This window comes from Hevea brasiliensis, chromosome 15 (assembly GCF_030052815.1).
Source record: "Hevea brasiliensis isolate MT/VB/25A 57/8 chromosome 15, ASM3005281v1, whole genome shotgun sequence".
Classification (NCBI taxonomy): Eukaryota; Viridiplantae; Streptophyta; class Magnoliopsida; order Malpighiales; family Euphorbiaceae; genus Hevea; species Hevea brasiliensis.
The window spans coordinates 58,898,404-58,914,122 of NC_079507.1; the positions used below are offsets into that span (position 1 = coordinate 58,898,404).

At 33.5% G+C, this 15,719-nt stretch overlaps 1 protein-coding gene and 1 pseudogene across 1 annotated transcript; both read right to left on the reverse strand.

The window, feature by feature from the left end:
- Nucleotides 1–2,364: 2,364 nt before the first annotated feature.
- Nucleotides 2,365–3,063, reverse strand: LOC110647589 (MLP-like protein 28; annotated as a pseudogene).
- Nucleotides 3,064–6,232: 3,169 nt separating this feature from the next.
- LOC110647593 (MLP-like protein 28) lies at nt 6,233–7,031 on the reverse strand. Its single transcript, XM_021801513.2, has 2 exons — nt 6,801–7,031; nt 6,233–6,664 (listed from the first exon to the last, which is right to left on the reverse strand). Exons 1-2 carry the CDS (start codon nt 6,985–6,987, stop codon nt 6,399–6,401), a joined length of 453 nt encoding a protein of 150 aa, XP_021657205.2. The 5' UTR covers nt 6,988–7,031; the 3' UTR covers nt 6,233–6,398.
- Nucleotides 7,032–15,719: the final 8,688 nt, after the last annotated feature.

Below are 15,719 nucleotides of genomic sequence, written 5' to 3' on the forward strand. Positions count from 1 at the left end.
TCTACATTTCTAGTGTTTAATTTCTTATTCCTTAGCTTAGATTAAAGCTTTATTTCCATTTAAACTCATTATATCTTGTAAGCATTATGGATAGTGAGTAGTTTTACTTTTGATTCTGGAGTAAGGGTTGTAATATTTGAGATATTTTGTGGATTTTGATTGGGTAATCCATATTTTGTGGTCTTAATGAGTTTTATTCATTTCTTGTGTGCTTAATGACATGCTTAGTGTAGAATCCCATTAAGTAATGTTGTTAATCCATAGTTGAGGCACCGAAAGGAGAAGGCCTGTGATAGATAATCAAGAAATTGGACTTAATTAACTTAGACCTAGAAATAGGCTAAGGATTAAGAGGATTCATAGATTAATTAAAGAATTTAATGGGTCTTAATTAACTCTAAGTCCACGAAAGTAGGATTAGATTGATTAAGGCACTCTTTGTCTCACTCAAAAGGGAATTCAAAGGATTTAAGAATTAATCTCCTTAAAACCCATAAGTTTCATGAGATTGGATAACCAATTTAAAATCCCAAAATAGCTCGAATATGAAATCCCGAACTCCGAAATCACCTTTTTACCATTGCTAATTTTCAATTGAATTTAATTGCTTGCCATTTTAAAATCTTGCCATATTTCAACTTGCTTCTTTCAATTTGATGCAATTTTAGTTTAATTAACACATTGTTGGATAGATTATTAATTTTGATCATATAGATTTCATACTTAAATACCCATCAATTTGTTACCTTAATTTCAAGAATAGTTCAATTTAGTCAACTTTTTATATCAAAAATTCAATCATTAACACAACTCCTCGTGGGAACGATATCTTTACTGTATTACTTGTACGACCCGTGCACTTGCGGTTGGGCCACATCATATTGCCATGTAATACTTTTTATAAAGAGTTTATCTTGCATTATAATTGCTAATTAATTAGTATTTTTAATATTATATTTAAGTTTCTTTTATTTTTTTAAACATCATTGTTATTACTATTATTTTCTTTATTTTTATGATTAAAATGATTATTTATTTTAAAAATTAATTATCAAAATCCAGTCTCTGAAATTATATGTGTTATTTAAAATTTATTATATTTATAATTTTATTTATGCAAATATAATATCTCAATTTACATTTCACTTTCATAATTTATTTCTAATTGATGAAATATCTTTATTTTTAATAAAAATTTGATTATTATAATTTATTTTATTTTAATTAAATTATAAATATGAATTTTATATTATTATTACCATTTTAAACATGTTTTGATTTTTAGAGAGAATTTTGCAATATCTCCTTAAATATCTTCTATACTAAACATATTTACATATAATTACTTAATGTATTATTTACGTAATATTATTCAAATTATCTCATATTATTATATTTAAAAAAATTATTTCATTCATTTTAATTTTTTAAATGAAACTATATATATTGTTTTATTTTACTTTTTACTTATAATTTTTTTATAATTATTTAAGACATTAATGTATGTTTTTGCAAATAATGATTTATTTTAACATTTTATATATTTTTAATTCATTTTACATATGCTTTTAATAAATTGAGTAATATTAAACTTATATTTTTTTATTATAATTAGTTGATATTAATTTTAAATATAAAAATATTAAAATTAAAATTAATAAACTCACGTACTTTTGCACGGCATTTGATTAGTTCAGAGAAAATCGACGTTTTAGATTTCCTTCCCTTCTTCCCTTTCCCTTCTCTCAGCCATGGCCTCCGTTAATCGCCTTAAACTCCTCCCTCCCTTAACGAAAAGTGCATAATCTTTTGATTTCTTATAAATTTTTCTAATCAATCACAAATATCATTATTGCCCATTTCATCTCTCCATACTGGAATGGTCCTATTTTTAATAGCAAACGATAACAAGCAAGCCTGTATGAAGTTTTGTTTATCTCAAGGAAGGCAATAAGTTAATATTTATAAATATTTGATATGATCGGACTTTATTACAATAGATTTAAGTAGTTTATTCTCAGGTTTAAAATGAATTCGTGTTAAACAATAATTTAGCTTAACAATAATAACTGAATGTATAATATTTTTATAATTTTGTTTTTTAGAATATAATAATAGGTTTGATATTGGTACAAATACCAAGTGATGATTTAATCAGATTTGGGATATATTCAGAAACTAGAAATTTTTCCCTTTATTTAATACTCCACACAACAACATAACAGTATTGGAAACACTGACGACTCTTACACGATAACCTCACCCCGTATCACTCTTAAGCTTGTGGGTGTACATATCATACAGGACAAGAGCCAGAATTATTTAGTTTGAAAGGATATTAGACCTGTCTGCATATCCTTTCTATTATGCCTTGGAGATTCCTTCATCAACATCCCTAGTGATCTTATTCACAAAATCCATGTACTTATCAGGATCAGGAGCATTCTCATTCAGCTTCTCATATTCAATGTCATTTTTGCCAAGCTCCCCTGGCCCTTCGGTATGAATTGCCGGATGACATTATAATCCTTGTAAATCTGGAATAGATCACCTTCCAGATCAATAAGAGTTACTGTCTTCTTCTCATCATCCGCTACGACCTTCTCTTTGAAGACCTATATATATATATATATATATATATATATATATATATACACACACACAAATATGTGAAGTAGACAGTAATCAAGAAAAGAAAATGGAAGAAATCTAATTAAAATTACCTAAAATATACATTTATTTATTTTTATTAATTTTGCTCCAATAGGGATTTAAAATCTGAGACTTCATCAATTCTAATATTATTAAGTTAAAATTCATTTATCTCAAACTTTACATTTTAATAGAAATCAAATAATTAAAAATGGTTGTCCTTCCCTGCAGTGCACTTCCAGACCCTGATGGAGCCAGACTCACCCATTCACCCTCATGGACATTAACTCCTTGAATATTGGTTGGAGTATGGTTGGGAATGTGGTGCGCTTGGTCCTTCCAGACACTCAATAATTTCTCAGGACTTGACTTGAGTTCCAGGACAGTCTCCAATTTGCCCTTGAGATCCATATATGGTTTTCAAGTTCTATGTATATGCAAAGGCTTTAGCTTAGATATTTGCTAGTGACTCAGTAAAAGAAGAAATAGGTACGGTATTAGATTTAGTTGGCTTACCATTGGCTTTATATTGTTGTGAGTGAGGTTCAGTTTCAGTTTATCGCAAGAGAATTTTAGAATATAATAATTCTATGCATAACAGTTTTATTGTGACTATTGATCATGATGTGTCACATGTGATAGTCTCATCATAATCAACAATCCGAGAGCACCCACTGTATATATAGTGATGCACATAGAAATTTAACTTAATATTTGAATGGAGTGTATAAAAATTTTTTAAAGTAAGATAAGTTAAATTGATGAAAGCTAAGTTGAGGAAAGGTAAAGTATCGAAATCTTCTAACCCAATAATTTGGTAAGTTTGTGTGATTTTAAAATTTTTAAAACCTTCAAATATCTTACTTCCTTTAGTAAACCTTCCTTCTAAACAAGTATGATACTTTAACTTTTATAATTATAGTTAATTTTTTTCTTTGACAATTTTTGCTTGGTCTTAAAAAGAATTTTTTTAATCCAAAGTTGATTTAAATTAGCTGAAGTAATATAATTTTGATAGTTGATTTATCTTTCAATTAATTGACATATTATATTTTTTACTATTGATTTATTTTAATTTTTACTATTCATTAAAAACAATAAATATTTAAAATTAAGTTGAAATTTTTAAAAATTAAAGAATTGATTATAATAGCAAAACATTGAAAAATTTTAAATTTGTTAGTGTCAAGACTAATTAAAAATTTAAAAAAATTGTGAATAATAAAAATATTGAGAGTAGAAAATATTATACCTAATATGATAAATTTTTTGAATCTTGTTTAGACAAAATAAAGATATTATTAATAAAAAAAATACATTTTATTTATTTAAATACATATAACTATAATATAATGAAAGTGTTCTTTTAGAAGTTTTAATTTAGATCTTTACTTTAATTTTTTAAACTTTATTATATTATTACGCTTGCTCTGAAAGAATATTTTTATTAGTTTTAAGATTTATTAATTAATTATCATGAAAACTTTTTAAAAATTGTTTATAAAGGAAATTAAATTATGAGTAAATACAATAAATATAGACAATGTGCAAAACATATTAAAAAATTATTAGTATTATTAAATATTTACATTCTAAGTTGTTTTTATTATTTAGTTCGAATTTCTTTTAAAATGAAACCTATCTATTATAATATAGGTTATTCCTTCACTAAGCGAGAATTTATTCAATGTAAATAAATATACTCTAATAATTAATTATAATTGAATTTATATGAACTTAATATAATTAATGAGTATGATAAAATCATTATACACATAATATTGTATTCTAAAATTTTCATCACTAAACCACTAAAGCATAAAAAATATTTAAGATGAGCCTAAATTGCTAGAATTTTATATTTATGGTACTCTTGTAACTAGGATTTCTAAGACAAAATATTTTAGATAAACTTGAATTGCTAAACAAGGGAAGAGTTTGTTACTGGTTGAAATTTATATTTATGGTATACTCTTATATGCAGGAGATATAAGCCTAAATTAATGTTGCAATAATATTCTAGATAATCTAGATTATAGTTTGGTTGAGTTGATGGCTTGGCTGATTTTTTTTTTTTTTTTAATTTTATATCGTTTGTAGCTATATCTTTTTGAGAATTTTTCGTGGGCAGCTTCGTTTAAGAGTTGTTTTGTAATACCTCAATTTTTAGAAAATAATAATTGAAAAAAATAATAAGGGAAGAAAATTGATGGAGTAGCTAGAAAATAAAATTTCTATTTATAGAATTTTGGGAGAAAAGTATAATTTAAAATTTAAAAATAGAAAGTTAATTGTCGTAATTGAATATTAAAAAAGAAAATTAATGTGTACTTTTATGGAAGGTAATTAAAGCTTTTAATTATTTAATTTAAATTAATGATAATGTATAATTTTAGGTTTAATGACTTAATTTATTTAAAATTAAAAAAAAAATCTGCGTAGAACAGAATCAACAGTTTCAATCCAGTCTGATTCAAGATTCAAGAAACCATTGAACTTGAATCAGCCCTATCTTCTCCAATCTCGGTCCAATCCAGTGTCGGGAGCCGTTGATCGAGCCAATTTAAGTCTGGTTTTGGTCCCATATCAGATTGAAGGCGTGTCTAAGTTCCAGTCGCCCTCCCTTTAAATTACAAGTCAAATCAGTTGATCTCCAATCCAATTCAAATTGAAAATTAAAAAAAAATTATAAAAAAGAGCAACATTGAAAGTAAGCAAGGATTGAGAAGCAATTTTATTTATTCATTCAATATATATATAAATTGTTTTGAAATTTTTAATAACTTGTATAATAAAATATTTTATATAAAAAAATTATATTTTTACATTTGAGTTAGTGCGAAATTTAATTCAAATAAAATAGAATCAAAACCATTGAACCTGTGAGAATCGGTCCAGTCTAGATTTTGCTGGATCTTTATTCTAGAACCGGTGAGATACAATGACAATTTTTTTTTCCATGCAAAAAATAATTCATTGGATAAGTCTAAATATGTAACGCCCCTGCTCCAACCACTAGAGAAATTGTCTGCTTTAGTCAATCCTATCATGAACCTCACGGTTTTGTCACATAGGGGGAATGGAGAACTTTTCAGAAGGTCATTCATCCTAATATTTCTTTCAAGCGAGCACGCTTAACCCCGGAGTTCTTTCAACTCTCCAGGCCATTCTACAAAAGGCATCTCTAGTGATTAGTTTTCCCCATTTCAATATATGATTCGATTCATTCATGTGTTCCTCATTCCACTACCCTAGGTAGCCTCGCCATCCTAAAAAGCTGTCGGGAGTTTGCTATCTTATGCCACTCTCCGCCCTCATCGGACCGCTTTCCAGGGTCGATTCGTCACAAAGTAATCCATCATCAAAGGTTAACGATTGGAAAAAAGTCATGTGTTTATGTATAAGGTTTTTAAACTCAATCCAGTTAATGAACCGGTTAAACTCTAGTTCAATCCCAATTGAATATTAGATTTTTAACCCTTTATCTCCACAGGTTTGATGACAGGACGTTGATCAAAACAGTTAATTATAAACCAAACAATAAGAAAGCAGCAGAAGCAAGAGTTTTCCATTTATTTATTAGACCACACAACCATAAACAATATAGAAAACACTAACAACTCTCACACAATAACCTCATCTCAGGTCATTCTTAAGCTTTTATGTACGTATACATATATAAGACAAGACAGAAGCCAAATTTATTTAATTTGAAAGGATATTAACCTGTCTCTGTATCCTTCCATTTATGCGTTGGAGATTCCTTCATCAATATCTTTAGTGATCCTAATCACAAAATCCAAGTATATATCAGGAGCAGGAACATTCTCATTCAGCTTCTCATATTCAAGAATAATTGTTGCCAAGCTCCCTTGGCCTTTGGGTGTGAGTTGCCAAATAACATTATACACCTTGTAAATCTTGAACACATCACCTTCCAGACCAATAAGAGTCACCGTCTTCTTCTCATCATCGACTATGACCTTCTCTTTGAAGACCTCAGATTTTCGCTCTGCGCATGGTTTAATTAATTTGTCATAGCGTAAATAGTATTTAAAAAAAATGCCTAGCTAATTAGCTTGTTATCAAGAAAAAAAATGCAAGAAATTTAACAAAAATTACATAAAATCGTAAATTTTTGTCCGTACCTACAGTGTACTTCCAGACCTTGATGGAACCAGAAGTCACCCAGTCACCCTCATGGACATCAACTCCTTGAATATTGGTAGGAGTATGGTTGGGAACTTGGTGGGCTTGGCCCTTCCATACACTCAAGAATTTCTCAGGACTTGACTTGAGTTGCAGGACAGTCTCCAAGTTGCCCTTGAGAGCCATGGTTTTCTAGTATATTCAGATGCTGTAATAACTTTGATATTGAAATGACTTGCTCTATGTCAGATTAAAAGAACATATAACAAACATTGTCTTTATATAGGCACGGTTTATGTTTGCCTTGAGGGTTAGATTTCAATGACACATGATTCTTATGTGGATTTATTACAACAAAAACTTATGTTTTCCTTTTAAAAATGTTCTTATATACCTAAAAATAAAATAAAATTATTTTTAATGTATAGCAATAACACATGAAAAAGATGATGCTTGGCTGTCAACTAAACTGAGATTTGCAAAATCTAAGATAGGTTTTTTTAATTTAATAATGATACAACTACTTTTGTGACAGATGACATAATTTAAAGAAGCAGACAACATTATTGGACATGCTGAAAAATAAAATCTGATAATCAATTTAAAGAAGGAAGGAAGGGATGGGATGTGCCTAGGGGTGAGCACTATTCAGTTTAAATAAAAAAATCGAACCAAATAGCTTTAATTCAAAATTCGATTTTTGATATAATTTGTTCGGTTCAGTTCGGTTTTATTTTGGAGAAAAAAATCAGTTTGAACCGAACCGAATAGTATCTTTTACTTTTAAATTAATTTATGAATTATATGTATGTATATATATATATATATATTGCTTAATTTCATTGATTAACGGTTATTAGGTTCAAACTAAGGTTAAAATCAAACCAAATAACTTGAAAATCAAGACTAAATTAAAAAATCAAGCAAAATTCGGAATCGATTGGTTTGAACCGAACCGAACAGAAATAAAGTGATTCGGTTCGATTCGATTTTTCATTTATTTCAGTTCGATTTGATTCTAAAATATAGTAATTTAGTTTTGATAATTTAATTCGATTCAGTTCGGTTCGGTTTGAACCGAATGCTTATCCCTAGATGTGCCTTCTTCAAAAATATATCAGCAGCATCCCTTCTAGAACTGATTGGAACTGAAGACGTAAAACTATTTTTATTTTTTTAGAAAAGAAAAAAAAATTTTAATTATTTGTATTGGGGTATGACTAAAATTATTAGTACGATTTGAAAAAAAATTTCTAATTTGAATGAAAAGTTTTCAATTAAATAGAAGATTATTTCTTATGCATAAGAGGACTCATAGTTTTTTTTTATATAAATAAAAAAGATTTATTGAAGGCTAGAGAACTGACAAGGAAGGCATAAGATACAAGGAAAAGCAATCAAAAGAGATAGATGCATGAAGAGGAACTAATATTCTATTAGAGATATAGGGAGCCCAAAGCGCTTGGGAAAAATCCTTTCTTGATAGGCTTTGTGAAAGAACACACTTATGAACTTGACACTATATCCAACACAAAACTTTAAGGCAATAAGTCTATGGATTCTTCTCATTTACATGTCTCTCACTTATCTTATCTTTTTGCGATGTGGAAATTTCATACTTGTATATTCTCAACAATCTCTCCCTCAAGTGTGAATTTCTTCTACATTGAGCTTACTGGGCCAGCTTCCCCTTAAATGGAAGCCTTTTTTCTTAACTCAAGTATTAAGATGGAATTCTCACCATCACGTGTACCGAGAGTTCCCATTCTATTGATATGCTCTTCTCCAGAAGAGTGTCTTCCTGCTCCATTGGGCCTACTAGGAGTCTCCTGACTCTTTTTTCCATGTGTCAAAGCATCACAAGAATCACTGACCACTGTTTCCATACTCGTCCCTTGCCAAACTAAGGCTCAAATACCACTTATTATAGATTTGGGGAACCTAAAGCGCCTAGGGATAATCCTTTCTTGATGAGCCTTGTGAAAGAACACATTCATGAACTTGACACTATATCTAATCTAAAACCTTAAGGCAATGAGTCTATGAGTCCTTCTCACTTATACGTCTCTCACTCATCCTATCTTTTTCTGATATGAGAATTTCACACTCATATATTCCCAACATATTCTAAACCACACAAAAAAACAAAGATGCTAAAAGAAACCAAGAGGCCATGCTTAGACAAATTAGAGCTAGAAAAGAGAGCATAGAAGAGGAAAATTCTACTACTAAGTTATCTGGAAAAGGAAAAGAAACTGTCGTCCATTACCACAGCAACAAACTTGAAGGGACAAAATCAAAACTCTAAAGATTAATGCTCTGAAACAAGTTCATGTCCTCCTTAATTTGCTTTAGGGAGCATTTTGCACCAGTTTGTTAGGTTCAAAAAAAACAAGGTCCAATTTCTTACCAATAGAGAGAGTTTGTCAAGCTTCTTGCTCTGGATCAAGGGAAATGTTCGAAGAATTTTCCAGGCACAGCGAATTTTTGAGAAACTTATTCATCCTTCTAATTTTGCTATGCTCCCTTTTCCATAGGTCTTCTTGTTCTTTCCTCCTCGAGCAAGCTTAAGAAACAAACCTAGCAAGTCTGAGACCAACCCACACTTACGCCTTTGCTTAAGCAGCCAAGAAATCTTTATGCTTTGGCTATGGAAGGAAGGGGAGGGCTAGGCTTGCTTTGTGGAAGAAAGAGGAATGATGGCTAAATGGTTATGGGCTGGGTGTAGATAGGGGTTGTCAAATAAAGGGTCTAGGTTAGCTATTGGTTCAAGCCCAAGGCGCTTGGGTAGAACATAGGCCTTAGGCCCAAGTTCAAATACTATTGGGTTCAATTGTAAACAGGTATGAGGGCTCATACTTTAATGTTATTCCTATTTTATTGCAATTCTTATTAAAATTAAGATTGAGTTGACTAATACTATAAATACAAGTATTGTGAAAGAGGTTATTTAACTTTAGACTATGTGTAGAGGAATAGAGTTTTGTCCATTGCAGCCCATCCTCTTATCCATTGTGATAGGATTATTGCCCATGTATTAGCGCGTAGTTAAGTAGTAGTATAGTTTAGTTATGTTTAAAGGAGAATAGGAGTGACAAACTATTCTATTTACTATGATATAGTGATTGACAGTGAGATTTTTTTTTTTAGTGTATTTGGCTTGATGAGTAAAGTAATGCTTTGATCTTCATTTGATGATAGTAGAAAATGACATGTTTGTCGACGTAGTCTCATGTTAAAAGGATAAAGCACATAAATATTATTGCTTATTTATTTACTTTATTTTCTTATAATTAGTACTTCGATAATTATGACAAAATTGATTTAGTCAAAATAAATTGATAACATAATTACGACATGATACTAGCAAGTTTAGCTAATGCGATATATAGAAAGTTAAAATTTTTAAAGGCTTGTCCAATAAAATATTTTTATATAAAAAATTATAATTTTATATTTGAGTTAGTCCAAAATTAATTTCAAATATGCCAATCAGGGATAACTTAGTTGGTTTTCCTCTACCTTTAAAGTACAGGAAATAGAGAAATTTCGAGTTTGAGTCTCCTCATTTACTTATTATAAGATTATTCACCTTTATAATAAGAAAGAGAGAGAGGGCTACCTTTTGCTATATAGCCTATCAGATATCTTGATCCATGGTGCCTCCATTAAATAAAAAAAAAAATTCAAATCAGATGAAATCGAAACTGTTAAAGCTTGTGAGAATCGGTCCAATCTCTATTCTGCTGAATCTCTAACCCAGAACCGATTAGATACAAAGACAATTTTTTTTTCTTTTTCATGCAAAAAATAATTCATTGGATAAGTCTAAGTAATACATTATCAAAGGTTAACTATTAGAAAAAAAAAAGTCGAGTAAATAAAATAAAATTACCATTTGATATGTCCAACCAAGCTCGAGCTGTGTACATTCAATTTTTTTTATGGCACATCTATAGGGTAATTAAATGTATCATGGCTTTTACTTATGTGAATTATATTTAAAAGGAGCTCAAATGGAGTATGAATTATAAAATAGTAATAATAATCTTCACCTTTCATAATTTTATGCATATTTAATAGTGGCATATAAGTGTCAATTTAATGATCTAGAAATATATAAATAAGATGTATAATTTTTGTAATATGGCCTCGCATTAAGCTTTTTATGATTAATCAATAGTTTTCTCATATTTTTTAACCTCTAGATTAAAAATTAATTAGTTTCAAATTATAGCCCTTTGTCGCAAGGTGTTTTGCGGTCGCCTGGACGAACCCTCACCGAAGTGGGAAAGAGTGAGGAGTTGCCACTTTAATTTTGAGGGAAATTAAAGAAAACCATTCGTGAAAATAAATTAAAATGAAACCACTTCAAAAACAGAGATTCTAGGTTCGGGGTCCGTCAACGGGTGGGGAAGGTGTTAGGCACCCCACCTCGTCCCTCAATGAGGGTGAGAAGATTTAACTTTAAGCTCTTTATAAATTAAAATCAATAGTTAGGAGGTTCGAATGGAGATGTTAATCCTCTTGGTAAAAGGGAATATTTGATTTTTCACCAATTCGGGTTGCCCAGATACATAAATAAATGAGACGACCCTTAGTGAGTTACTGTTGCGTATCAGTTTTGTTTAAGGGGTTATTTTGCATATTTGTTAGAATTCGGTTTGAGAATCGGATAAGAACTCTCCTCCGATCTCTTTTTAGATTAAAATTTCGATTGGAGATCAGATAAGAACTCTCCTCCGATCTCTTATAGATATTTATGAGAATTTTTTATTGAGAATCAGATAAGAACTCTCCTCCGATCTCTTTTAGGTATTTATTAAAATTTTGGATTGAGAATCGGATAAGAACTCTCCTCCGATCTCTTTTAAATATTTATTAAAATTTTTGGCTGAGAATCGGATAAGAACTCTCCTCCGATCTCTTTTAAATTTAATTACGATCGTATCGCGCGAGGACCCTACCTTAAGCTAAGGGTTTTGGCATCCGAGGACATTGGGGGCCCAGATTAGGCCCTTTTTTAAAACTCATCGGTACCTTGTGACTAGATAGGGAATACCGGACTGAATTTTTGCCGATCTCTTATGTGATCGGCCTACCAGCACCCTTAGACAAGCAGCATCCGCTCTCTTTTATTTGCTAGTCTGAAATTCAATTTTACTCCGACTCTCCACCTTACCCAGTCATCCTTTGGAGTTAGTCTAGTTGTTCGACTTCATGATTCTCTGATTTATTATCCTAACGTTTATTTTTTTAAAAAAAAAACTCTAGGTTAAGATACTGCTACCAACACTTTATCAAACTACCTATTCGTTACCCGTAACTCGAACACCCGCATTGGGAGATAAATAAAGACCAAGAATAAATAAATGACATGAACTGTTGTATCAAAAGATAAACTCATGAGAATAACCACCTACGTGGGACCTTCTGACACAAGACAAACTTTAACTAAAATTACGAGCATAAATAAAAAGAAAATAAAGACGAACACTGGATAAGGTAACGGTTCAAACACTCGCCTGCAGGAAGTTGAACCTATTGAACTAACTATGGAGTCACGAATGTTGCAGAGTTTCGGGCTAACAGTCTGGGGACTAATGCTTGCCTTGAAATGACGAATGCCTAGTTAGCATATAATCGAACCGGAATGATAATGAATGAGATTGAACTCAGAAAATAAAAGTGGATATAAAGGTGGCGAAAACATAGCTGAAACTTAAGAAAGGGTATCACAGAGCAATGAACAAACTGAAAATCAGGAGTTCCAGTGTCCAACACTTCTTCAAAGAAAATACTTGAGAAAACTAGTTTCTAAAGTCTTTCTAGCTTAAAAATAGCATAGTAGCGAAACTGAATTAATTTTCAGAGCCTTTCCACTATAATTACCACCCTTTTCTTTGTGTTCCTCCTCTTCAACAGTTTTCATGCAGGTATTTATAGGGAACGGATGTTCCTAATGAAGGGTCAGGATTCCCTTTGAGGGAAATGGAAGGTTTGGATTTTAAAGGACATGATCTGATGGTTGGGAATTAAAGAGAATCAAAACGAACAACTAAGATCCTTTTCTGCATATTTGTCCTTTATCCTTTCTAATCTGACGGCTCAGAATTTTCTTGTCAAGGGCGATCTGAAGGCTGAGAATAAAGAGCGCTGGTCTTGTCGTCTTGTTCTTTGATCCAAGGGCTCTGGACTTGTCCTTACAAGTAAGATCAACGGTGGAGATTGAGATGTACAGCACTGTCATGACATACTCGCACTGTATCGATGTGTGGCGATTCTGTAAATGAGGCGTGCGGTGGAGATCTCGTCTGCAACGCTCTAACTACCTCGGCTCTGATTATGACGACAATTATTGGAAGTTGTCTTATTCTCCTTGCTTTCCGATCTCCTCTTCCTTCCGATCTTTTTTCCGATTTCTCATGCCGAGCCCCCTTCTCCCATTCCAGTCTTCTCCTTTATCTGGTTTGGTTCAGTCAAAGCATTTATTCTTCCGCTTCATTTTCTGCCAGCAATAAATGCTCAGACCTTCTCTATATATACCCCCGATGGGAAATCCTCCCGCATTTCATTTTCCCCTCTTTCCTTTTCACATTTCCTGTTCTAACCGCTCCGGCAATAATCCCGGCCATGATAGTTGCTTTTGATCTTTTTTCGATTGTCCTCTTTATTCCTCGACTGAAAATTTACGATCCCGGTGATCAGAGAATTATGATAACCTCATTTGATGACAGTGAGAGAACTGGACTAATTCGCCGACCTAGATCGAGGACTTCGATCGTGTCGATCTCCAATCGTTCGACCGACATAATCGGCGAACTGATTCTGGCCGAGAAGACGGCTAATATTCCCCTTAGCATCGGTGACTGCCCCTTGAAGTTCATTTGGCTCCTCACCACATTGGGCGTCCCAACTACAGCTTGGTTCTGGTCGATGACAGTGGAGATGACTCTCCATCCTCATGAGAATCATAATCACCCCATCTAAGCTGTACGTCTATCCGCTGTCTATGGCTGGACAAATCTTTTGATTCAGCTACGAGACTAGGCTTTGACATAGGCCTTTATTAGATAGGATGTTCCATCAATCTCTAAAGATTGCCCCTATGATGTAATCAGATCTTTAATGTAATCTGATCTCTAGAGATCGCCCAAATGATGTAATCCGACTTTTAATGTAATCCGATCTCTAGAGATTGCCCAAATGATGTAATCGGACCTTTTCAGAAATAAAATTTTATTTTGACAACTATCATTTTTATTATTATTGCATTGACTATTTTTCGATCTCTGATGTGTTTATCCGATCCGGTTCCTGACTGAACAGCCCTTAACCGATCCGTACTTTCAAACATCCGCCTTAATTCACCGATCTCTAACTAGCCGAGTTCTTTTATTATGGAATTTCTAGAATATTCGTGAGACGTGTCAGAAAAAGCTGACGAATTTCGCAAACCGATGCACCTCTTGGGACACCGTGAGCATTAAATGCTCAGACGGGTATAAATAGGGGACGGGTCAGCCAGTTGCTTCCTTATGTCATTTTCAGCCTCTCACGAGCGATTCCAAAATTCTCTCATTTTTTCAAGTTCTTCCGACACCGATCACACTCCGGTAAGGGTTTTGATCTTTCTTTTAGTTTAAATTTCCTCTTTTCTTTGAAAATGAGCGGCGCTGAGGGTCAGAGAGCGGCAAGCCCCCCTTCCGTTCAGGTCTCATGGTCGTCAGATGAGGTAGAGGTAGTCGGAACAAGCGGGCGATCTGAACCTCCTAGGACCTCTATTCCAGCCCGCAGTCAAGCAGCACCCTCGAGGCAAACACATTCTTCAGGGAGAGAAAACCTCCCCATGGACGAGCTGCCATCAATTCTTTAAGAAACCGACCTGCAGTCGTTCAGCCAAGAGTATAACATTCAGCCCGATTCATACGAACTCATTAAGTGTCACGGCAATCTTCGAGCCGATCACTTCTTCGAAGAGAATGATATGATCATGGTATACGAAGAGCAATTAAAAGCCGGGCTGCTGTTCCCTCTTGACGACTTCTTCAAGGAAGTTCTAAAATTTCACCAAGTGTGCATAGCCCAAGTTCACTCGAACTCATGGCGGATCCTAGTGGCCTTCAGAGGCCTTTGCCGAGCCAAAGGACTCAGTCCAACGGTGAAGGTATTCGCCGAGCTACATAGGCTAACTCGCCGAAAGGACGATGAGCACTGGTTCTTTCAGGCGAAGCCACATTGCGGGCTCTTCACCGATCTGCCCTCCTCCCTGAAGAATTGGAAGAATCGCTTCTTTATTCTGAGGAGCAAAATTCCGAACGGCTTTGAGGGTTTCCCACGTAGCTGGCTACACCAGAGCCCGTTAATTCCGAAGCGCATCACCCTGAATAAAGAAGAGGGCCTAATAGTGATGGAACTGAAAGATCAGGCGGCCAGATAGAAATTCTCTTGTTTAGATGCAGTGACAGCCGAAGTGCATCATTGGACTATGCAGCTAGTCACCAGCCAAGAACGCGGGCTTCAGCTCTCTGACCTCGGCTTCGGTACTTTCTATATCCCTGATCTTTGGGCCTTAGTGATCTCACTGACCTTTTCTTTGTGCAGGTATGGCGAGCGGCGAGGCTTCCAAGGAGAGCCGGAAGCGGAAAAGAGAGGTCTCCCAGGCATGATCCTAGGGAAATGCAAGGAGGCTCGTCTCAACCCTCGGGACAGCCGATCCCCGACATAGAAGTGGTTCGGTCTCCTCCTCGTCAAGAAGAGCCGCCACCACCCCCTCCAGTTGCTTCGAGTGTGGAAGGGGGTCCTCCCTAACCACCTGTGAGGACCCTTTCCCGCAGCGCCCAAATCCTGATCCACTCGCTGGAGAAGAACCGCATGGTTCGAGAGAACCCGGGTTGTGCTAAGGTCTTGGGGTCCTC